The 22,668-nt window shown below is 57.7% G+C and overlaps 1 protein-coding gene and 1 long non-coding RNA gene across 8 annotated transcripts in view; one reads left to right on the forward strand and one right to left on the reverse strand.

Moving 5' to 3' along the window:
- The first annotated feature begins 14 nt into the window (after positions 1 to 14).
- Positions 15 to 6,669, forward strand: LOC128775706 (uncharacterized). Its single transcript, XR_008420680.1, has 2 exons — positions 15 to 225; positions 5,407 to 6,669. It is a non-coding gene; the product is annotated as an uncharacterized LOC128775706 (long non-coding RNA).
- DOCK6 (dedicator of cytokinesis 6) overlaps positions 958 to 22,668 on the reverse strand; it is a 43,257-nt gene continuing 21,546 nt past the window's right edge. For 2 of the 7 annotated variants that reach the window (XM_053898484.1, XM_053898487.1), the window contains 29 exons: positions 22,033 to 22,196; positions 21,394 to 21,498; positions 19,276 to 19,368; positions 18,921 to 19,016; positions 18,112 to 18,252; positions 15,000 to 15,113; positions 14,727 to 14,897; positions 14,235 to 14,374; positions 13,975 to 14,144; positions 11,971 to 12,131; positions 11,637 to 11,819; positions 11,151 to 11,277; positions 10,733 to 10,817; positions 10,537 to 10,633; positions 10,268 to 10,402; positions 9,802 to 9,954; positions 9,499 to 9,657; positions 9,261 to 9,361; positions 7,944 to 8,136; positions 7,714 to 7,857; positions 4,952 to 5,083; positions 4,845 to 4,859; positions 3,393 to 3,518; positions 3,207 to 3,296; positions 2,716 to 2,952; positions 2,163 to 2,306; positions 1,973 to 2,079; positions 1,574 to 1,735; positions 958 to 1,195 (listed from right to left, as the gene is read on the reverse strand). In XM_053898484.1, the coding sequence (XP_053754459.1) occupies positions 1,153 to 1,195; positions 1,574 to 1,735; positions 1,973 to 2,079; positions 2,163 to 2,306; positions 2,716 to 2,952; positions 3,207 to 3,296; positions 3,393 to 3,518; positions 4,845 to 4,859; positions 4,952 to 5,083; positions 7,714 to 7,857; positions 7,944 to 8,136; positions 9,261 to 9,361; positions 9,499 to 9,657; positions 9,802 to 9,954; positions 10,268 to 10,402; positions 10,537 to 10,633; positions 10,733 to 10,817; positions 11,151 to 11,277; positions 11,637 to 11,819; positions 11,971 to 12,131; positions 13,975 to 14,144; positions 14,235 to 14,374; positions 14,727 to 14,897; positions 15,000 to 15,113; positions 18,112 to 18,252; positions 18,921 to 19,016; positions 19,276 to 19,368; positions 21,394 to 21,498; positions 22,033 to 22,196 (3,788 nt within the window). In that variant the 3' untranslated portion in view covers positions 958 to 1,152. Of the gene's footprint in view, positions 1,196 to 1,573; positions 1,736 to 1,972; positions 2,080 to 2,162; positions 2,307 to 2,715; positions 2,953 to 3,206; positions 3,297 to 3,392; positions 3,525 to 4,060; positions 4,860 to 4,951; positions 5,084 to 7,713; positions 7,858 to 7,943; positions 8,137 to 9,260; positions 9,362 to 9,498; positions 9,658 to 9,801; positions 9,955 to 10,267; positions 10,403 to 10,536; positions 10,634 to 10,732; positions 10,818 to 11,150; positions 11,278 to 11,636; positions 11,820 to 11,970; positions 12,132 to 13,974; positions 14,145 to 14,234; positions 14,375 to 14,726; positions 14,898 to 14,999; positions 15,114 to 18,111; positions 18,253 to 18,920; positions 19,017 to 19,275; positions 21,197 to 21,393; positions 21,499 to 22,032; positions 22,197 to 22,668 lie in introns of those variants that run through there. The other 5 variants (XM_053898486.1, XM_053898485.1, XM_053898489.1 and 2 more) reach the window with 5 other exon arrangements.

Here is a 22,668-nt window from a genome sequence, read left to right on the forward strand (position 1 = left end):
GGGTCCTACTCGCCTCGCGCGCTCCGGCCGCCGCCGTCCCAGCGTCCCGCCGCCCGTGCGTCCTCCGCGCGCCACCGCCCGGCCGCCCGGCCCTCGGCGGTGGCCCCGCCCCCGCCCTGCCCCCTCCGGGCCGGCCCCGCCCCCAGTCGCCTGCAGCCTGGACGGCAGTGGGGGGAAGGGGGAGACAGGGGATGCCGGGAGAACGCGATTGCACCTGGACTGCAGGTGTGTGGGTGCGCGCCCGAGCGAACCGGTGTCGTCCTCTCGCCCCTCCTCCCGGAGTCCCCAGGGCAGGGTCCTCCCCACCGCTGCAGCTGGGCGCCGCGGGGGGCGGGGCTGGCCGGGGCCCAGCTCCGGCAGGGCGCTGGCGGCGGCGGTGGCGGCGGGAGGTCACCCCTCCCCCAGCCGGCCCAAGGCTGGAAGCGGCCCAGCACAGGCCTGGTACAGGGTGGCGTGACGGCCGCGCGGTGGGGAGTGGGGCTGGGTCAGTGCGAGGCTGCACAGCCTCCGGCTAAGCCAGACCTGGCTTAGCAGCCTTTAACGGCAGGCTAAGCAGCCTTTAACTGCTTGGTGCCTCAGTTTCCCCAGCTGTAAAACGGGGTTAAAAATGCTTCCTACCTGATAATGGCATTGAGAAGATTCACTAACCAGGAGGCAGGGGCCTGATGGAGGCCCCTCAGGCAAAAGGGCCCATAAATGGGGCAGTGCCTATCTCGGCGCCCTTTAGGGCAGGGCTGAGTACTCTGCAAGGGTTTCACTAACGTTACTATTATTCCCCATGGGCACGTGACGTTGTTATTTGTGTGTCGACTCCTCTACTAGAATGACAGCTCCACAAGGGCAGGAATCTGCCTGTTTGTCACTGCTGTGCTCCAGGCACCCAGTGAGTTCTCAGAGTCTGTCAAAGATCAGGGTGTGCGGACATGACCCAGCTCCCAGGATCCACATCAAACAGGCTGCTTATGAAAACCATTTTAAATTAGAAAAGGTAAGAAGCATCAGTGCACACAGATGGGAACAGAGGAACAGAGGGCCCAGCCCCGTGTGCAAAATGATCACCCCACAGCCCAGTCAGTGTGCAGTGGGGGAAAGGCACAGACGGTGGAGGCCAGGGTGCCGGTTCTTCTGGGCCTGGCTTCAGGCCTCGCAGGCTCAGAGGTCGGCCTTCCGGAAACTTGCTCTGTTCAAGGAGTTCCTGGGGGAAGAATGAGGTGGGTTAACGCGGCCAGAGGGCTCCCAACTCCCGAGTGCTCATCAGCCTCTCCGTCCTTCTCTAAAGTCACAGATTCTCTCTTGGAATCTACCACCGAAGATAGGAATTGTGCCCATTTTACAGACGTGGAAATGGAGGCTCAGAAAGGCGAAGTCCCACGTCTGGGAGATGACCCGGCCAGGACGTGAAGTGGCTGCCCAGAGCCCGCCCGGCACGCATGCATGTCCACAGAGTTGCACGTTTGTGCAAAGCTGTGAGCGTGTACACTGGCGCGCGCGTGGGTTGACACGCGCCTGTATGACGGCGCCCATCTGTGCCTGCCTCTGCCCTCTCTCCGTGGTCGGGGGCGGGGCCGGGCACCTGAGGCCTGCCGTGGGAGGCGCCAGCAGCTGGGGCAGGCGCTGGGTGAGCAGGGGCTGCAGGGCCTCCCGCAGGCGACAGTAGTTCCGCTCCAGCTCTCGGTGGTACTCCTTCTGGTCTGGCCCTATCAGGGCCTTGTTCTTCCGCAGGGCGTCCTCACACCTGGGAGAGAGATGGCAGGAGATGACGCCCGGGGGGGGGGGGGGGGGGGGAAGCAAGCCTGGAGGTGGGGGGCAGTCCAGGGGTGGGGCCAGGAGCTACAGTGGGAGTCTGATAGGCGGAGGGCACTCAGAGAGGCGGGAGCTCCATAATGGGCATCGGGGATACAGAGAGGCTGTATGGGGTCAGGAAGGCAGAGCCGTGATGGGGGTGGTGGGGGGGCGCGGGGGGCAGGCCTACTTCTTGCAGAAGTCCTTGAAACAGAGCCGCAGCTTGTTATGATGCCTGAAGAGTTTGGGGTCTTCCGGGATCTCCGCCAAAAACACCTGGGCCACCTCCAGGGGCCCCTGCGGGGGGCAGAGGGGCTCATGAGGGTGTCTGCATGGCCCCTGGGGTGCTTCGGGCAGCCTGCAGGCCCCGCTGGCTGTACCTGGTTCACAGTGGGCCCCACGGAGCCCTGCAGCACCATCTGTAGCATCTTGGCGTCGGGCGGGTCCTGCTCGGTGGCGAAGGCCAGCTCCCGTGTCTTCTTCTGCATGTCTTCGATGGCCACCTCCACGGGTGTCAGCACTGTCTGTGGGGGGAGGGGAATGGCAGGCACTGGCTGGGGCCTGAAGAGGTCCTGACCCAAGACGGCCCCCGGGCAGCCTGGACCCCTGCTGGGGGCGGAGAGGGGTTCCCAGAGGCTGTGAAATGAACAGAGTGTGTGGGGACTTCTGCCGGCCTGGATCTGGCGGGGGGCGGGGGTGGGGGGGTGGGGGGGTGGTTCTGGTCTCAGCTGCCTGTGTCTGGCTCTGAGGACTCGGGGCGGGTGGTGGGCCAGTCTCAGGCTGGCTGGGTGTGGAAGCAGAGGTTGGAGTCTGAAGACTGGTGTCCGGGCATGGGAGTTTAGGGTCCTCTCACCTCCCCGACCTGGGTATGGGGGTACTGGGCCTCCCTTGACCTTGGGTCGCCGCACCTGCCCTCCCTGGGGCCCCGCCCACCTCCTCGCGGTGGCACACGCGGATCCGGGTCTTGATGTAGGGGAAGGCGTGGTCTGTGCTGAGCAGAGTCTTGCGCTTGTGCTGCTCTGGCAGGTCCCCGTGCGCGCGCCCGTCAGGCGTGAAGGGCGTGCAGAACAGGAAGGTGCGCAGCCCGTAGTTGCGGTCGAAGTAAGTCACCCGGTCCTTGAGCTCGTAGGTGTCGAAGTGCGGTTCCACGTAAGTGATCTGGATGTAAGCCTGGGACGCAGGGCTCAGGAATGAGGCTCCCACGGCCCCAGTACACACACATCCTCCCTGCAGGACCCCATCCCTGGAGAAAGGGGATTTGGATCTCTTTGGGTCTGGGAGCTTGAAATCTGGGGGGTCCCACATCTCACGTCTCCAGGTTTGTGGCTCTCCCAAGGAAAAGGATTTGGGGTCCCCAAGGGAGATACGCTCTGAAGTTTGCCTCCTTGGATATGGGAGACCCTGGGATGGTCAGGAGTCCTCACCTTCTGTGGGTCAAGCTTGGTCTTGTCCACGGGGTTCGAATCTTTGACAATCTCGACCACGTCCTCCCCAAACCTCTCCGTGTAGAACTCCTGGGGACACGGGGCTGACTTGGGGCCACAGAGGAGCAGCCCCCACTCCGCCCAGGGCAGCCCAATGCCCGTCTACCCCCTACCGCTGGGACGTGCCTCCAGCCGGTGTGAAATCTCAGCCAGCTTCGTGATGGACGGCTCTTTATACACAAACTCCTGCTCGTCCAGGTCGCCGAAGCGGGCACCATAGAAGCCCACACGGAAATACGTCCCGAACACACGCTGCGTCTGGAAGAAGGGGAGCTGTGGCCCAGGAGGCCCCTCTGGAGGTCCCCTTGCCCCACATGCAGAAGAGGTGGGCATGGGCAGGGGGAGCCCAAGAACATGAAGTCACAGGCACAGTTGGGGGGACCCTGAGAATATTGGGGCATGGTCCCTGACGACTGCCAGCAGCTCACAGCCTCTTTGTCCCCGACCTTTATCTCCTGCCTCCCCCAAATCTTTGTTCTCATTTAACACAAGCCCCTGGTTCCCGATTATCCTCGCCCAAGCACTTCTTCAGAGTCTGGATCTCAATATGAAATTATGATTAGGGCTCTGTTGCTAGGGCTCTGTTGAGTACAGCTGTGTCCTCAATGCCTACAGCGCTGGGTATACAGCAGGTGCTTGATAAATGCTTGAGTGGCTGAGGGGATGCATAGCCCTCTGGGACAGAAGCCCTGGCTGCCTTGTTCCAGGTCATCTCCCCCCCCCCCCCCCCCATTCCCCACCACCGTATACTATCCTCTACCAGAAAGAAAGGGCGTAGCTCTGTGTTCACTCACCAAGGCCGATCCGGGCAGGGTGGGGCGGGCACAAGGGTATTGGTAGGGAAGGGAGAGACATTGTCATGGGAGAGGTCAGAGGTAAGAGCCCCCAAGCTCCAGGGTCCCAGTCTATGCTGCCCTGTGAGTGCCATTCTTTGGGCGGAGACCAGAGATCTGGGACTTGCCTGTCCCACCCGGCCCCCACCCAGCCCTCCCATCTTGGCTCTGGGTTCCTGCCTTCTTTGGCCAGAAAATTCTCCCCAATCTAAGAGATGCCTAAAAATAGACCCAAGTGGGGGAGAGGCGGGAGAGGGGGAGCACTAAATGGCAATGGGGAGCAGAGATCCTGGGGGAAGCTGGGGAGACAGAGACAGACGGATTCGAAGAGACTGACAGAGAGTGTTGAGCAAGACAGGGAGAGAGAAAGAGACAGGGAAAGGGACCAAGAGACAGAGACAAAGAGAAATACAGAGACAGACAAGGAGGGAGTCAGAGCCCCCCCCTCCCCCCTTACAGGCAGTGACCAAGCTGGCCCTGCCCGAGGGAGGGGTGTCTCTGGAGAGGTCCCAGCTGGGTGAGTCACAGGCTGCCCTCGGGATCTAGGGCAGGGAGGGGGACCTGAGGGATGGAAAGGGGGGGCGGGGGGAAGGGGGGAAGAAGTGGAGGGTGCGTCATCACCTACTGAGCACCAGCCCCTGCGGCCAGGCGGCCATGTTCCTCCAGCACCCCCTGGTGGTCCCTGACCACTGATGACCAGCCATCATGGGGGCCCCAGAGGCAGGTGGCCACTGGGCTGACTCACCTCCCAGCCAGAGCTCTGTCAGAGAGAGAAGGGTCAGAGTCAGCTGAGCCGTGGTGGGGGTGGGAGCTGGGGCCAAGGGCAGGGTCTGGGAGGGCATCCCGACCCACCTGGTGCATGATCTTGGTGAAGGCCTCCTGCAGTTTGCCATGCACGGCAGCCAGCTTCTTGTAGTCTCGGTGGGCTTCCAGGATGGGGATGAGGGTCTTGTAGACCTCGTTCACTGCCTCATAGAGCCCGCCCTAGGGGGTGGGGCACATCAGGATTCCCAGCACCCTCCCTAGTTTTCTCTCCGTGCCTGGAAAAGCCCACCCGCTGTGCTACTACCCGTCCTCCAGGGCTCCGTCTTCTATCACCTCCTCCAGGGAGGCCACCCTGATGGGACACCCCATCCTGGGGGTGTCCCCAGATGGGGGCACCAGTCTTTCCACTTGGCCCCCATAGACCCCTCCGTGCTCTCTATCATGCTTATGATAGACTAGGTGCTGTATACATCTGCACTTTACCCATGTTCCTTCACTGGGGGGAGGAGCCTTTTTTTTTTTTTTTTTTTTTAATTTCACAGAGAGAAAACGAAAACTCAGAGACACAACTCCCCAGGGCCAGGACCTGAACACCAGCCCTTCTGGCCTAGTACCCAAGACCTCCACCCCCAGCTGCCTCTTGGCATGTGGTCACCACCACTCCCGAAGTGCCCCTCACCCACAGCCGGTGCCACCATGAAGCTAGCAGAAACTCTGGGAAGTTTCCTGACCAACTGTGGAGAGGTCTGCGTGTACCGTCTGGTTTATTCCCCTGAGGCTTTTGTTTGAGCCTTTAACAAAATGACAATAGTGAAAACCCCACTAGGGGTCTGGCAGCCCAGAAAATAAATCTCACCGGAAAAACCTGACTCCGAATCTGAGCGGGACTCCAGACCTCATCACCAGTTCCCAGAAACGTGGGGACAGAGGAACAAGTAAAGCAACACCATGGGGACACAGCCGGCCTTGTTCAGGCCAGAAAACCCCTTGGAACAGGGGTGCGTGGGTGGTTCAGTCGGTTAAGCGTCCGACCTCAGCTCAGGTCATGATCTCACGGTTCGTGAGTTCAAGCCCCGCGTTGGACTCTATGCTGACAGCTTGGAGCCTGGAGCCTGTTTTGGATTCTGTGTCTCCCTCTGTCTCTGCCCCTCCCAAATTCACACTCTGTCTGTCTGTCCCTCTCTCAATAATAAATAAACATTAAAAAAAATTAAAAAAAATTAAAAGAAAGAAAATTCCTTGAAACAAAGCTCACATCTCCAACAAATGAAATGCAGGAAAAAGAAACAATTGCTTTCATGCAAGCAAGCAAACTGGGAGAAAACCTTTTTACAACAGTGGGAAATACAATGCCTGAGCCTCAACCTATCAAAGAAAACATTAAAAACCCTTACTGTAAAAATTGGGGAACTGATGCCGTTTTTTGTTTTTGTTTTCTTTCTTTGATTCAAAGAGCCTTAAGAGACTTGTCAGTCACAGCCATTGTGGATCTTATAAATGGATCGTGATTCGAACAAACCAAGTGCAAAAAAACAAATTGTCTTGAGATCATCAGGAACATCCAAGCATGGACTGGTATTCCCGTTAATGGGGCACCTGGGTGGTTCAGTTGGTTAAGCGTCTGACCGACTCAGGTCATGATCTCATGGTTTGTGAGTTCGAGCCCTGCATCAGGCTCCGTGCTGACAGCTCAGAGCCTGGAGCCTGCTTTGAATTCTGTGTCTCCCTCTCTCTGCCCCTCCAGCACTCACACTCTGTCTCTCTCTTTCAAAAATAAACGTTAAAAATAAATAAATAAATAAATATTAAAAATTTTTTTGAAAAAAAAAAAAAAGAAAAGAATTCCCATTAATCTGGTCATGCACAACTTGAGCTGTATACCAGGGTTTCATCAACGAGTCTGCACAGGGAGGTACTTGTGTGTGTGATGGTGTGATGGGGAGGGTTTGTTTAAAGCTGGAACTTCTCCAACTCCAACACACACAGAATCTCTGAGATCTTGTGAGAATGTAGGGTTCAGAGGGTTTGGGGGACCCAGGACTCTGCATTTATAACAAGCCCCCAGGTGATACCCATGCTGCTGGTCCTTGGACTACACTAAGGTTTAAAAACAAGAAAACAAACAAAAAAAACCCTAGCTGAGTAGTTGTGTGGGTTTCATCAAGCAATTTGTGAAAATTCAGATCTTGGGGCGCCTGGGTGGCTCAGTTGGTTAAGCGTCTGACTTCGGCTCAGGTCATGATCTCGCAGTCTGTGAGTTCGAGCCCTGCATCGGGTTCTGTGCTGATGGCTCGGAGCCTGGAGCCCGCTTTGGATTCAGTGTCTCCGTGTCTCTCTCTCTCTCTGCCCCTCCCTTGTTTGCGATCTGTCTCTCTCTCTCTCTCAAAAATAAACATTAAAAAAAATTTAAAAAAAACAAAAAAAAAACCCCAAAATACTCCATCAAAACCAAAAAAACAAAACAAAAACACTGGAGGCAAAGAGAAGATGAACCAAGAGAGTAAATACTGGTGGTTGTTGGATTTGAGTGCTGGGTATGGGGGCGATGGTCCAATTTTTTTCTTTTAGGTGTGCTTGAAATTTTCTATAATAAAAAAAAAGTTTAATAGCGGCTGAATGTATCGAAGGCTTACTACGTCCAGGCCTCGTGTCAAGGGTTTTACAGGGAGAGTGGCAGGTAACGTGAGCTGGTGAAGGTCCCGGTTGTCCTCTGCAAATCCCCTGCCCAGAAAGGGACCAGGCAGCAGCTTTGCCGTGAGTCTCCGGGAGCAGGCGCTGGGCCCTTCAGCGGATCTGATGGCGCCACCCTGGCCCGAGCCCCAGGTCCCGCGGCCGGCCGCAGGCCTCACCATGGTGAAGTAGGCTGCCGCCTGCTCCAGCAGTCCCACCAGCCCCAGCTCCGTGAAGTGTTTCCCGGAACAGAAGCCCTCCTCGTCAGGCGACAGGATGTCGTCGGAGATGGCCGATTCCTCTAGCACGTTGGATGAGATGTTCTGTGGTGGGAGGCGGCGTTAGGCCCCGGCCCCACCCCACGGGTGCCACCGCCCCCCACCGCCAACCTGTCACCCGGGCAGCTCACCTGGAACGAGACGCAGCCCACGGGCAGGTAGCGGCTGTCCTCCAGCAGGGCGAGGTACTCGGCCACCAGGGCGGCCGCGTGCACCATGCACTGGGCGGCCTCTGCGTGGTTGCCCAGCTCTGCATGTTTCCCTGCCATGTTCTGCAACCACGTGAGCCGCAGGTCGGGGGAGCCCTGGTAGCCGCGGGCAATCCTGGCATGCATGGGGGGGGGGCGGGCGGGGGTGAGGAGGTGGGGCACTCGCCCTGTCCCCACTGCCTATCCCTCACTTGTCCGCCCCCTTTGCTTGTTACCCCAGCCATCTGCGCCTCTCACCAGCCAGGCTCCTCGGCCAGACCCCCATTTACGTGAGGCCTCCTCACCTATTGATCTGCTCATTTCTTTTCTCACATGTCCTTCTACTTGTCTCCCACTGACCAGCCAATGGCCTCACCTGCTTAATCTTAAGCCACGCCCTGCTCCCCCATTCCCCTTGCTCGAGAACCAGGTCACTGTCCTCCAGGCCCGTCCATCCCATCTGCACCCTGCCTTCCGTCTCCATCACCTGTTTCCCGTCTCCTACTCCCCTATTTCTTTTTATTTGGTTCAAAAATTTTTAACATTTATTCATTTTTGAGAGACAGAGAGAGACAGAGTGCCAGCGGGGGAGGGGCAGAGAGAGAGGGAGACACGGGATCTGAAGCAGGCTCCAGGCTCTAAGCCGTCAGCACAGAGCCTGACGCGGGGCTTGAACCCATGAACCGTGAGATCATGACCTGCGCCGAAGTCAGACGCTTAACCGACGGAGCCACCCAGGCGCCCCAAGAGATTCTTTTTTTTTTTAAATTTTTTTTTAATGTTTATTTATTTATTTTGGAGAGAGAGAGAAAGAGAGAGCACAAGCTGGAGGAGGGGCAGAGAGAGAGGGAGACACAGAATCCAAAGCAGGCTCCAGGCTCCAAGCTGTCAGCATAGAGCCCGACGCGGGGCTTGAACCCACAAACCATGAGATCATGACCTGAGCCGAAGTCAGACGCTTAACCGACTGAGCCCCCCGGGCGCCCCACCCACTCCCCAATTTCTAACCAAACCCCTCACCTCTCCTCCAAATCACTTCTTTCCTGACCCATCGTCACTAGTTGGTACCTCACCTGTCCCTCCCACCTGTCCCCTTCACTTGTCCTTATTCTCATCTGTCGCCGTCCAGTGTGTGTTCACCTGGCACCCTTTTCCCCGTTCACTTACCTGGCCTCCCCTTACCTGTCGCTGTCACCATCTATTCCCCCATCACCTGTCTGTGCGGGAGAACGGCCGCAGGTCCCGCCTGGCCCGCCTCACCTGTACATGAGATCGATGAGCATCTCCGGGTCCTCCTGATGCTCCTTCATCTTCACCGTGTCTGTCAGGATCATGTGCAGGTTGAACATCAGGTCCTGGACCTGGAGCCGGGGAATGGCCAGGGGCCAGTGAGGGCGTGGAGAAGCCACCAAGCGTGCCGGGCAAGCAGGGAGGGCGAAGCACAGGCTGAGGAGGGCGTGGCGGGGGCGTGGCGGGGGCGTGGCGGGGGCGGGGTCACCTGCTCCGCGAAGGTGCTGTCCCGCAGCCCCACGTCCTCCTCCGCATAGGTGAGGATGGTCTTCAGTGACCGTCTCAGGTGCTCTTCACTGAAGCTCTGTGTCGTCCCCACCAGGGACGAGAGCGACATGGTCACTTGCATCTTCACGCGGGCAAAGTTCTGAGAGGAGCCCGGGAGGAAGAGCATGCCTGTGAGGCCTCGGACCCTCATCCCCGGGGCCTGATTGACCTGCCCGCGCCACCCGTCCCCCCTCCTGCCCTCCATCTGCTGCACTGACACCTCCTACCTGCCCCTCCTACTTACGTTGCCGATCTCGAAATTCTGGCGCATGAGGAGGTAGAGTGAGGCGCTGGCGTGCGTGCGGATGGTGCTGATGCGGCTGCCGCAGTGTCGCAGGAGCCTCAAGCAGAGATCGGCACACAGCTCTGTGTCCTCCTCGAACAGCAGCTCTGGGAACTGTCCCCCAGGGCGAGACAGACACTAGTCGGCCCCTCCCCATTCTGGCACGGAAGGTCCCGGATGGGGGCGGTGGCAGGGGCATCTGTGTTCTGCCGGCTTTGGCCAAGCACAGTGGGCTTTGGAATCAGACCTGGGGGGAAGCCCTTGCTGTGTGACTCTGGGTGAATGACTCTGCCACTCTGATCCTCAGTTCCCTCCTCTGCAAACCATGGCTAAGGAGGGTCTGTCCCATGGGGTTGCTGAGCACATGGCAGGTGCTCAAGGGCGGTGACTATTACTCTGATAACCGTGACCGTCGAATGGGGCTTACCTTGGACACCAGGGCTCGCTGTGTGGCCAGGCCATGCTGCAAGAAGAGGGCACTCTGGGCACTGCCCAGACTGTACAGCACAACTTTAAGCACTGCGCCTAAGACGCTCTCCCGGGCCTCTGACAGCATGACCGTCTAGGGGGTCAGAAATCCAGCTGTTAGGGACTGAGCGGCTGACGGGGTCAGGGAAAGAGAGGGATTGTATGGCCAGAGATCACGAGGCACAGTGATGGGGTCGGAGGTCAGGGAGACGCTGGCTCAAGCCCTACCTGCACGATGATCTCCAGTGTGTCCAGAACCACCAGGCTTGCCTCGGTCGCCAGGTTCCCGTCCACCAAGGCCTCGTGTTCCATTTCATCCTTGGTCCTGGAGGGGACGGGAAGGGGTTGGGGGCTGAGGTCCAGGGACACCGGTTTTTCTGGAAGCCGGTCTGACCCCAGCAAACTACTTCCTGCCCACACCCACTTGTCCACACGGTCTGAGGTCTGTCTCCAGTGTGTGATGCTCTTCCGCCAGCGGACGTTCTCCTGGTTCCCAAAGGGACTCCTCTCTGAGACACGTGAGGCGCATGTTCACGGATGTGAGAAAACACAAAGACGTGACCGTGAGGAGACGTGCTCAGGCGTTAAGATACACGTGTGGGATAACCCGTGAGGACGCTGGGTGACACGTAAGCATGCGAAGGGAACACGTAGTTAAACATGAAGGACGTGTGAGAACGGACAGGGAACACAGACACCCGTGTGCACAGGGATGATGCACACGCTTATTTCTGGGAAAAATGAGCCAGACATGGAGGTAGGGATGCCCCCCTCCTGGGGTCCCTCAGACAAAGGCTGGGAGCAGCTGGTGGGGACGTGCACAGGACGCATTTCCCCCTCACCACGACTCCGCCGGACCATCTCCTGTCGTGCTCCAATAGTGCCCAAGATGGCTTCCTCCAGACGAGCCTTCATGTCCAGTGACTTCTTGAACGTGAGACTGTTGATGCGCTCAAAGGCCTTTTTCCCCTGTGAGGACAGAGAACGGGTTCAAGGTTGACTCTGCCCTTTTCTGTGGGACCTGGGCTGCTTGGTCCCACTCATTCATCCTTTCTGACCTCCAGGATCCTGTGCCTGGAGACACAGTTCTCCCCTTTACTGAAAGGTCTTGGCACCTTCCAGAGTCTATTCACAAAGGCAATTCTCTCTTTTCTCTTTGGCTCAGCACAGAAACAGTCCACCCCTTTACCCTCAAACCTGCAGGAAGCTGTGCATGAAGACAGTCCACCCCTTCGCTCCCGCCCGCAGCACCCCAGGGACCTGTACACACGCTCAGCCTGCCTCATACAGCCCATCCCCCACCCCCCGGCCCACCCTCACCCCCACACCTTGTACTCAAAGGCAGCGAGGCAAAGGTACAGCAAGTCCAAGAGACGACCCAGCTGAGGGAGGGCAAGGTCAGCAGCCCAGCGCTGCAAGAGAGCTGGCTCAGCATTCTTCAGGACCCACAGCACACACACCAGTAAGGTCCGGCTGGACTCAGCAGAGAGGGGGCAGCCTGAGCGAGAAGCCTGGGGCCAAATAGGGGAGAAGGTGTTCAGAAGGGGCGGAGTTGATTTTCATTTCCTCCAAATTAAGACGAGAACTGGCCTGTCAGTATATCATTACATAACTTCTATTACCAGGTTGGAGGGTGTCTCTGGGGACCAGTGCCATACTCACTGCCACTGGGCCCTGGGAGATGCTAGCCCGGGAGCCAGGGGCTAGGGGGCCACCAGCGATGGCCATGGCCACTGAGGGGTTGATGGTGCCTCCGATGTCCCCTTCCCCTTCTGTGTCTGAGTCGAGCATCGAGGCCAGTCTTGACCGTTGACCTGGGCCCTCTGTGGGGAGGGGCAGGAGGACAGGAGAAAGAACCCTTGGTAAGTACCGTCTCTGTCTCATATTCTCGCCCAAAGTTCGCCTCCTCAGGGAAGCCTTCCCTGATATCACTCCCCCAGACCAGGCTGAGGTCCCCCATCATCTATTCTCAGAGCTCACTTTTTATGCTTGTCATTAGACATGTTTCTCACGCAACTGTTCGTGGGATCCACAAAGGCCTGAACTTCATCTGCTCTGGCTGCTCCTATATGCTCAACACTTAGAATGTGGCCTGGCCCACAGGCATAGTAAACGTTTACTACGAGGAAGATGATGATGGCGGCAACAATGGCAGTAATAATAATAATAATTAACAATAATAAATGCACCGCTATTACCACAGCATCAACTGGCACTTACATAGAGTCTCCGCTGTGCCAGATGCTACTGTAGGCACTTTGAAAATATTAACTCTTAATCATCAAAACAACCCTGCAACACAAATACTCTTATCATCCCCACTTTATGGGTGAGGAAACTGAGGCACAGAGCGATTATGTCATTTGCCTGGGGTCACGCAGCAAGCTAAATTAGGATCTTAAGCTAAATAGTCTGGTTCCAAACTCTATGATCTTCAAAGAGTAGCCCTCATACCCCCTCTCAAAAAATGTTTCATCAGAGAGACAGGAGCTGCCGACAAATACAGAACTGGTCTCACCCCAGAGAGTCTTAGAACATTAACTGAGCTTAACTAACACTCCAGCCCAGCTTAATCTAGCTCGGTTCCTGACCAGATTGAGGTGATCAGCCCATTATCCCATCTGCCTAAGAGAGGGAGAGAGGCGCCCTCACTGGGAAAAGAGGACATTGCTTCAGTCACGATGCTTCCTTCACATACAATGTCCAGGATACGATAACGAATTACAAGACAAAGGAGGAGGCTAGAAAATATGATGGACAAGGAAGAAAAAGACAACAGAAGCAGGCACACACACTACCAAATGTTGAAGTTAGCAAACAAGGACTTTAAATCATAAAGTGGCAGAAAAGACGGACAAACGCGGTTACCAAGCTGGGAAATTACAATTGAGAATTGGAATCTACAAAAAAAAAAAAAAAAATCAAATGGACATTTTACAGCCGAAAATGATAACATCTGAAAACTCAAAAGACTAGATGCAGCCAGAGAAGAGATAAGCAGAGAGCCTGAATACAGGTGAACAGAAAAGTTGCCCAACTGCAAACAGAACGGAAAAGAGAATGGAGCACAGTGGACACATGTGATGCGATCAAGAGGTCGAACGTACGTGTAATTGGAGTCCCAGAAGGAGAGAGGCAAGAAAAGGAGGCAGAAAAAAAAAAAATTCAAGAGATGAAGACTGAGAATTTCCCCCAAACGACAGAGGGGATCAACCCAGAAATCCTAAGTCTGTCTTTCCAACTATACGCTGCCCCCCAGGTGCCAGTGAATGTGGAAGACGAGTGAATGAACACGGGGCTCCAAGCACCCCCTCGCCCGATGCTCCCCACCTTCCTCTCCTCGTATTCTCTTCCTAGAAGATCACGTTAGAGTAACGACTCCCGTTTACAGTGGGGTGACTGCCCCAGTATGCCGCTCCCCAGAGTTTCACATAACCTTAGGAAGTGGCAGAGGCCACCACTGTCCCCATTTAACAGGCTCAGAGAGGCCGATGGCTTTCCTGGGCCCCACGACAGCACTTGAACCTCCTCCCCTGACCCCACCACCCGCGCTTTTATTCCTAACCCTGCGCCCCCTCCCCTTCCCCCGTCCTTCCTGACCTGAGCTGGCCGGGATCCATCCAGCCCCTGGATCGGGTAACCCCGTCCTGCCCCCGGCCCACTGACCAGCAAAATCATGCAGCCGTGGCAGCGTGTCCCGTGCGAGTGACAGCAGGGGTAGGTACAGCTCGGCCACACGGGCCTTCACGGCAGCCTCGGTGTAGCGGGGGTCAGCGTCATGGCCACAGAGCAGACTGTGGACGGCACTGATGGCCTTCTTGTGCAGCAGGGATGCCCTGTCGGGGAGGGAGGAGCTCAGGATGGGGTGGGCGTGGCCCCTGGACCTTTCCACCAGCCCCGGGGGCCAGAGCGGGGCCTGTGCTCACCCCTCGGCCTCAGGTTCCAGGGCCAGCGCCAGCTCCGTCAGCAGGAGCCCAGCCAGAAAGTGCTGCTGCCGGAACGGCCCGCTCAGCTCGAACATGCTGGTCACCTTGGGGTCTGGGGCCTGGCTGGAGAAGGTGGAGCTCTGCAGAGGGGAGGAGGAGGAGGAAGCGGGGATGGCAGGAGGTCAGGGGTCAAGGGTCAGAGGCGAGCGACTGGAGTTACCCACGCGTGAGGTGCCAGGGCCTGGAGTCAGAGGTCTGAGAAACAGCAAATGGAACCCTGGTTGAGAGCGAGGATTTAGGGGTGAGGAAGGAGAAGCCGGTCCTCCCGAGAAATTGGCAAGAAGGAAGGGCAGAGGTGAAGGGTCAGAGGTAAGGGGTCAGGCCCCCGGGCAGCGGCCCACTGTGAAGCGGACGACTGAGGGACCCACAGAAGACGGGTTCAGGCGAGAGGTCACAGGTCAAGGGGAGGAGCCAGAAGAGAGGCCAGCCCACCTGGGAGGTGGTGGAGGATACAGAGGGCGAGGGCGAGGCCGGAGGCGACAGGGGGCAGCAGGGGAGGTTGAGGGTCACGTAGTGCTCGTGGCTGCACAGGATGCGGGTGAAGTCCATGCGCAGGGTCAGCAGCAACGCTGGGTTGGGGGCCGACTGCAGCCGCGTGGCCACCTGCGGGGTAGGGGGTCGGTGGGTTACGTTGCTCGGCCCGCCACGCCCACCGCCCTGCCCTGTCACCTGCGGGTGTGCTGTTCCCGCCGGGTCCGCCCCTACCTGCTTGTAGTGGGCTCGGACCAGGCTGAAGACGAAGCCTCGGTCCGCCAGGGACAGCAGATCGCTGAGGAAGAAGGCCAGGCTGGCGTTGAGGCGCTCGGCCAGCTCCGCGTCCTGGGGGCACAGGGTCTGTCAGCCCAAGCCCACGTGTCCCATCGGGCCTCAGTCTCCACACTGGGCCACCAGGGACCTCCAGGACCCGCCTCACTGCACCACGGCCTTGGGGCTTCTTGACGTGCCTTCATTTCTGGGTTGTCCTCCTCTGACTGTCCCTTCCGGGCCCCACGGTTATGTGTCTACACTCCTCGGGACTCTGTTCAGAGCACTGTTTTCAGGGCACCCGGGTGGCTCAGTTGGTTAAGCGCCTGACTCCTGACTTCGGCTCAGGTCGTGGTCTTACAGTTTGTGAGTTCGAACCCCACGTCAGGCTCTGCACTGACAGCACAGAGCCTCCCTGGGATTCTCTCTACCCCTCTCTCTCTGCCACTCCCTCTCTCTCTCCCTCAAAAGTAAGCAAATTAACTTTAAAAAATAAAATAAAAAAGGGGCACCTGGGTGGCTCAGTCAGTTGAACTTCTGACTTCAGCTCAGGTCACAGTCTCACAGTTCGTGGGTTCGAGCCCTGCATCAGGCTCTGTGCTGACAGCTCAGAGCCCGGATCCTGCTTCAGATTCTGTGTCTCCCTCTCTCTCTGTCCCTCCCCTGCTCACATCCTGTCTCTCAAAAACTAGTAAACATTTTTAAAAAAGATATATATATATATATATATATATATATATATATATATATGTATATGTATATATATATATATAGTAAAGTCATCTTAAAAAAAAAAAAGAGGGACGCCTGGGTGGCTCAGACTCTTGATCTCAGCTCAGGTCATGATCCCACGGTTCTCATGGGTTCAAGCCCTGCATCGGGTTCTGCACTCACAGTGTGAAGCCTGCTTTGGATCCTCTGTCCCCCTCTCTCTGCCCCTCCACCCCTCACTCTCAAAAATAAATGTTAAAAATTCTTTTTTCAAAGAACCCTGTTATTTTTCCTTTCATTCGATTTCAATAACACAACATGGATGGCAGAAACTGGCTGCTGACTCCCCTCAAATCCTCTCCCCTCTCAGAGTACTGGAATCTTCCTTCAGAGTTCAGAGCTGGGTAAAGACTACATTTCCCAGCCTCCCGTGTAGCTGGGGATAACCATGTGACCACATCCTGGCCAAAGGGGTTTGGGAAGCAGCGATACGGTCGCTTAAACAGAAGGGACAGGTCCTCCTGTTCCCACCCCCTTGTCACACATCATGGGGCAGGTACCACGTTGAACCGCAATGGCCAGCCAGGCCCACCCTGTGGAACCCCCTGCAACCCACCTATGCTCAGAAATCAACTTTGGTCACATTGAAACCACTTGTGATTATGTTTGGGCAAATGAACCTCTGCCCTACTTGGTACACTCCCAGCAATCATTTTAAGAAGCATACGGGGAGCATCTACCATGTGACAAGTCCTGCGAACCAGACAGACATGGTCCCTGCTGCCTGTCCAACTCACAGTCTTGGGTGGGGGGAGGCAGACAATAAATAGAAGACTTGGAGATACTCCCATGTGCTCTGAAGGAAACTGAACAGGGTGCTGTTTCGAGAGAAGCCCCAAAGACAAGAGAAAGCCAAGAGGAGAAAGGCATCCGGAGCCCAGAACACAGTAAGTGCAAAGGCCCTGGGGCAGGAGGTGCCTGGAAAATGTAAGGAACAGCAAGAAGGCTGCTCCTGGCTGATGCTTGCTCTGCCCTCGTGCTCTCATGAGCCACTCTGTGGCTTCACAAGGTAGCCTCGGTGGCCCTCACTTTCCTGCAGCCCCAAAACACAAAACAAACCTGCCTTAGCTCCGAGTCCACGGTGGGGACAGAGACTGGGTCTTCATTGTGCGCTGAGCCTGACACAGTCAGTGCTCGAGAAAATGTCAAATAAAGCAATGAAACCACTGGGGCCCATCACTGATGCCTCCCTGGCAGCTGGGACGATGCTGCCTCTCGGGGCTGCTGTTCTCTGCAGCCCTTTCCGAGGGACATTTCCTCACAATCTGGGTCAGCCCCTGGGAAGATAGCCCCTGGGGAGGCCCCAGTGGAACAAGGTCGAGAACTTTGAGACCAGCCCAGAGGTCGCGGGAGATTGCACAAGGGCTGACTTGGGTTGGGCCAGCATTTCAAAAATCTGGAACGTTCCTTATCAAATCCAGAAGTCCCATTTTTCCTTAAAAGTCATGCGTCCTGGCCACAGCTAATGGGTACATGCCCTCTAGGCCATCAGAAGCCTCACTCTCCCCAGGTGGTGAGGGCGTGGGCTTTGGAGATGGTGGCTTGGGTTCAAATCCCCATTCTGCCCCTTCTCAGTTAGGTGGTATCGGCTTGTGACCAGTCATTCTCTGCCTCAGTTTCCCCATCAGTAAAATGGAGGCAACAATAATACTGACTTCACGGGGGTAGTTGGGAGAATTTAATATGATCCATCTAACGTGTTTAAGATACACAGTAAGCACTCAAATGCCCAATATTGCTACTATTATCATAATTATTTCCTGCCCAGCTCCTGTGAACACCGGAATTAGTGATCCAGGACCTGGACAATCATCAAGGTCTGAGAACATCGATGTCCATTTATTGAGCACTTACTGTATTCCAGCACTGTGTAAGGGCTAATGGATCTGTGCTATTGCCTTCCCACCCTCATCAACTTCCCATTCTGACCTTTGCTCACTCTACTCCAGCCATACTTACCTCCTAACTGCTCCCCTATCAGCCCAGGCATGATCCTACCTCAGGGCCTTTGCACTCGCTGTTTCTACTGCCTGGAAGGCCCTTCCCCCAGACAGGGCATAAAGTGCTCCTTCCCCTCCCCCAAGTCTCCTCGAAACGTCAGCTCCACGAACACATAGATTTGGGTCTGTTTTGTTCACTGCTGTGTCTCTAGCATCCAGCGCAGGGCTGTGCCCACAGTTAGTGCTCAAGAAATGGATGCTGAGTGAACAGGCTCATCTGGCAAAGGGGGTTCGTGGTTCCCCGCCTGGCCTGCTCTGCGGCCTCTCGCAGACCCCTCCCACTGAGGCCCTTTCCCTCATACCTTGTATACCCGGGTGATGACTTCCAGGCCCACAGAGCCCACGAGGGCCGCGATGTCGTCCAGGAAGCGCCCAGGGAAGCGAAGCTTGCGGGGCGTGTCCAGCCGCTGGCCCAGAAGCAGGTGCAGGGCCATGCTTTTCACCTGGGGGCGGGGCGAGAGCGAGGCGGGGTTGAGGGACGGGACTGGGGGCGGGGCTCACTAGAAGGGGGCAGGGCTCGAGGGGCTGGGAGTGGTACTTTTGCAGCAAGGAGGATGGGCTAGAGGTGGCCCTAACGGGTCCTGGGTGGGGATTGAGCTGGCAGTGGGCGGGGCCTGAGTGCCTCCTAGGCAGGGTTGGGGAGGCTGAGGGAGCCCGGGAGGGGCTGGAGTTGGTCTCCTGGGGCTAAGTATGGGGGTGGGACAGAAGGTAAGACTTGTGGAGTGGGACTTGAGGGAGCCCACCTGGGTGGGGTTTGGGGGCCCCCCTGGCACCTCTAGAAGAGCTTGGGGGCAGAGGCTCAAGTCTGATCACAAGGGATTCCCTCTCTCTCCGGGGAGATCTCTTGAGAGCGAGGGGTCTCCTCCCTCGTTAGGGGTCTCTCAGCGGTCTCTACAATCTCACAGGGAAGGTGGGGAGGGGTCTTTTCTCTGCCAAGGGGGCTTCCGGGGGCCTCCCTCTGGGGAGAGATCCCCCTCCGGTGTCTCCTGTCTCACTGCATGGGGGTCTCTTGGGACCATTTCCCAGGGGTCTTGGGGGCAATCTCAGAGGGCTCCTTCCCGAGGAGAGGGCCTCCCCTGGTGTCCCTCGGGCGGGAAGGAGGGTGTCTCACCATAAGCTGGAAGAAGAACCAGGCATGTTGCAGGACCGTCTCTCGCACGGCGCTGCCGCTGACCACCCACTGCAGGGCCAGCTCCTCGTGAAGCAGCTGGGGGCAGGGGCAAGGGTCACAGGGAGCTGAGGGGCCCGCCCCATTCCCTCCTCGGGGTGGGGGGGGAGGGGGCGTGACCGGGATGGGATGCAGCTGCATGGCTTGGGGTTAGTGTAGCCGGAGACCATGCAGGAGGAGAGGGAGCAGAAGGAGTCAGCATGCCCTTTCCCTGGGCCTTCTAGACCCTGCTGGGCTTCGGGGGAGACAAGGCGCTCTGGGGCCAACGCTGTGTCACCCGCCCCCTCCCTCCCACTACCTTCTGCACAGTGGGTCTCGGCTGGGTGGCCGGTGGGGCCAAGGAGGAGCCCTCGAGGTAGAAAGAAGTTCGGCTAGAGCTGCAGTCGATGGCCTAGGATGGGATGGCCGGGGGGGTCAGTGAGGATGTAGGCAGTATGGACGGGGGACAGGCGAGTCCGTGTAGATGGGCCGAGGCGGCATGGATGCGAGAGCAGAGGTAACAACGATAAAGGTGGGTGATGGAGGGGAAGAGAAGCATAGTGAAGACAGAGAAGGCAGTGCCCAGCAGGGTGGACGGGAGAGGCGAGAATGGGGACAGGAGCCCTTCGGCGAGGGTGGACGGGACACGGGCACACACCCAGCATGGGCGAAGGCGGCAGAAGGAATGGGGTGCGGGGTGGACACGGTGAAGAGGGAGGGTGCGGTCCGAGAGACTCGGGGAGGTCGGGGTGGATGGAGAAGGGCACCGCGGTGGAGGAGAGGGTGTAGACAGTGGAGTGGAGTATAGACCTGGGGTCAAAGCGAGGACAGAGGAGACAGAAGAGGAAAAGAACAGGACAGAGATGAGAGGAGGTGCTGGTGAGGCACAGCGGGAGCAGCCGAGAGCCCTGGGTTCCGGGCCCGGCCCTGTTTGAGCCTTGCTTGCAGCCTCGCACGGCCTCGGTGCCCCCATCTGTGAAATGGGGATGGGGACCCATGCTCCCCTCCTCCTTTGCTGGTCAGGAGGTGAGGCCGCTAGCAAAGAAGGGAGGCCCGGAGATGGGGCCGGCCTCACCCCTGGAACCTGCACGGGCCTCGGCACTCGAGGGACCCCCAGCTCCCACAGTCCCAGCAGAGCCCTGGCCCCTCAGAACACACTAAATGGGCCACCCACTGGCAAAGGCCAGACTCAGCGTCCCCTCCTGCCTGGAGTGCACACCCTCCTACACCTTGTCACTTCCTAGATGGTCTCCAAGGCCCAGCTGACACCCCAGAGAACTGAGGGCATTGGGGGAGGCCCAGTTAAAGATGTTGGGAGGGGGCTGGCAGGGCCCATGAACCCAGATTTCCAGCAGTCTCAGGAGAAGACTGTCTACAAGGTCCCATGCTGCCAGCAGTCCCCCGCCTGCCTTCAGTGCAGGTTGCCTGGGTGATGGGCATGGAGCTGGAACGAGGTCTGGGGCCAAGTGTGCAGGGAAACCCCCCCCTGCGGCCTGCTCTCCATGGCCAGGGGCTCTGAGCTCGGTCCCAGCGTTTGCATGTGCCTTTTCCTCCACCCGCAACACCCACCCTTCGCTGACTGGCTCCGTCTCACCCTTCAGGTCCCGGCAAAAATGTCACCTCCCTGGAGAGCCCCCCGCCCCCCCCCCCCCGGACCACAGAGAGGAGGAGGCTGGTGGCCTCGTTTCTGTTCGTTTCTTTTCCCCGCTTTCACACCCTGTGCTCAGACTCGTGTGTGTGTTCGGTCGGTGTCTGTCTCCAAGGCTATCTGGCAGCATGGGGGCCAGGCTGGGCTGAGACCTAGCCCGAGAAGATCCTGCCTGTGACGCCCTAACTCGTTCCCAGGCTCGAGACCGCGGAGCTGGACACTTTACCCGGAGTCTTTACCACATCTGAAAATTCGGAGCCCGGGGCCCAGGGCAGGCCCAGAGCTGAGGACCCAGGTCTCTCTGAAAGCAAAGCCCCTCCCCGCACCACATCCCTGGGAAGGGACAGAGTAGGGGGAGCTGCCGTCTGCCTGAAACAGGATGGGAGAGCCCAGAGGGTCAGTCCTGGCCCTTTGGCATCATTCAGGTTGCCACATCAAGGGGACAGTTGAGTCTCCTGAACAGAGTGGATTAAGGAGGACATGTACAGGCCATGCAGTGCAGGCAGTGAGGTTATAGTGGCTGGTTTTGCATATCCTTTGCATGCTATTTGCATACCGCCCAGTCCCTTCTGTCTCTGCCTGAGGCTGTGGTCTGTAGGGCAGCAAAAGGCTGGTTCAGACGACTGTGATGCCTACGACACTGACACTACAGCCCCTGAGCAAAGGCAGAAGGGGTCTGCCGCCTCCTTCAGGCAGCCCCCCTAGGTTAGTGGGCCACAGCCAGGAAGGTGGGAGGGGCTCATGCTGAGATGAGGGTCACACACGTGCAGGGGCAGGTAGGGAGGGCACCTGTCTGGGGTCGGCCCCGCAGTAAGGGGGTGCCCGTCGCAGCACAGCCTTGCTGCCTCCTGGAGCATAAGCAGAATTCACCCAGGAGTGTGAGCGGTCGATACCCTGGAGATACACGGGTAGGAGGTGGAATCCATGGGCAGAAGGTAGGGAGAGCAGCACGAAACACCAAGCGTGAACACTGCCCTGGATCATACACGCAACCCGGGAAAATGTGTGTGCACGTCTGTGCGTGGGGTCCAGGCGCATACGCTCCCTGTGCACACACGTGCGTGGAGCGCACATATACATGCGTGGGGTACGTGAGTATATGCCCTCGTGTATACACGCGCACGGGGTACACGCATATACGCACCTGCTCCACTAAGCACACGCTGCTTTTTTCAAGCAGGCCAACCTCCAGCCGCCCAGCCTCGGGTCAGCCTCGGAGTATGGAGCCCAGGGCAAAGTCTGAGTCACAGCTCCCAAGCTGTGACAGCCACAGACCAGCCGTGCAGCCGCCCAGACTCAAGCTTTCGTCCATGCTGGTGGTCTGGCGTTTTCTGTCCTCTGTTCCTCTGTCAAAACTAAGATCCTCCACCCGCCCACCTGGCGGCAGTGGCCACTGAGGCTAGAGATCCTGGGGTCCCCGCACCCTACCTTGCTGGCCAGGATGCGGGAGACCTCGTCGTCCACAGAGCCAGGGGCCACGGCCAGGTCCGGGTTGCTGCTGCTGATGCTCTTAGAGCGAGCCAGGTAGAGGCTAGCGGGGCGGCCAGGGCCACGGGCCAGCGTGGCAGCCTGCACCGCCACTGGAGGGGCCCCTGAGGATGGAGGGAATATGGTCAGCCCCCTGCCCCTGATGTCCCGTGGGCCCCCTGCCCCTTCCCAATCAGCCGTCTTTGGTGAGGTTGCTTTCTTTCTGAGCCTCCAGGGATCCTCACCTGTAAACGGGTATGATTATGGGTATGATAATGGCTGCCGCCTCGTAGTGATTTGGGGGAGACTGAAACACACTGAGAACAGTCCCTGCACATAGTAAGTGCTCAGAGGCGTTCGTGGTTATTGCTAATTACTTAGCAAACAGAAAAGAACCCAACTTTATTGAACCCATGTTATATGGATCACTGTACCATTTAATATTACCAGCAGCCCCATGATGGGGTTGCCTTTATGATCCTCGTTTTACAAATGGAAAACAGACCCCGAGAGGTGAAATCACTTGCCCGAGGTCACAGGGTTTGTAGGAGGCGGAGCTGGGAGTTCAAACTTGGGCAGCCTAGCTGAGTCTCTGCC

This window comes from Panthera pardus, unplaced genomic scaffold (genome assembly GCF_024362965.1).
Source record: "Panthera pardus isolate Hobbes unplaced genomic scaffold, ASM2436296v1 HiC_scaffold_8, whole genome shotgun sequence".
In the NCBI taxonomy this organism is placed as follows: Eukaryota; Metazoa; Chordata; class Mammalia; order Carnivora; family Felidae; genus Panthera; species Panthera pardus.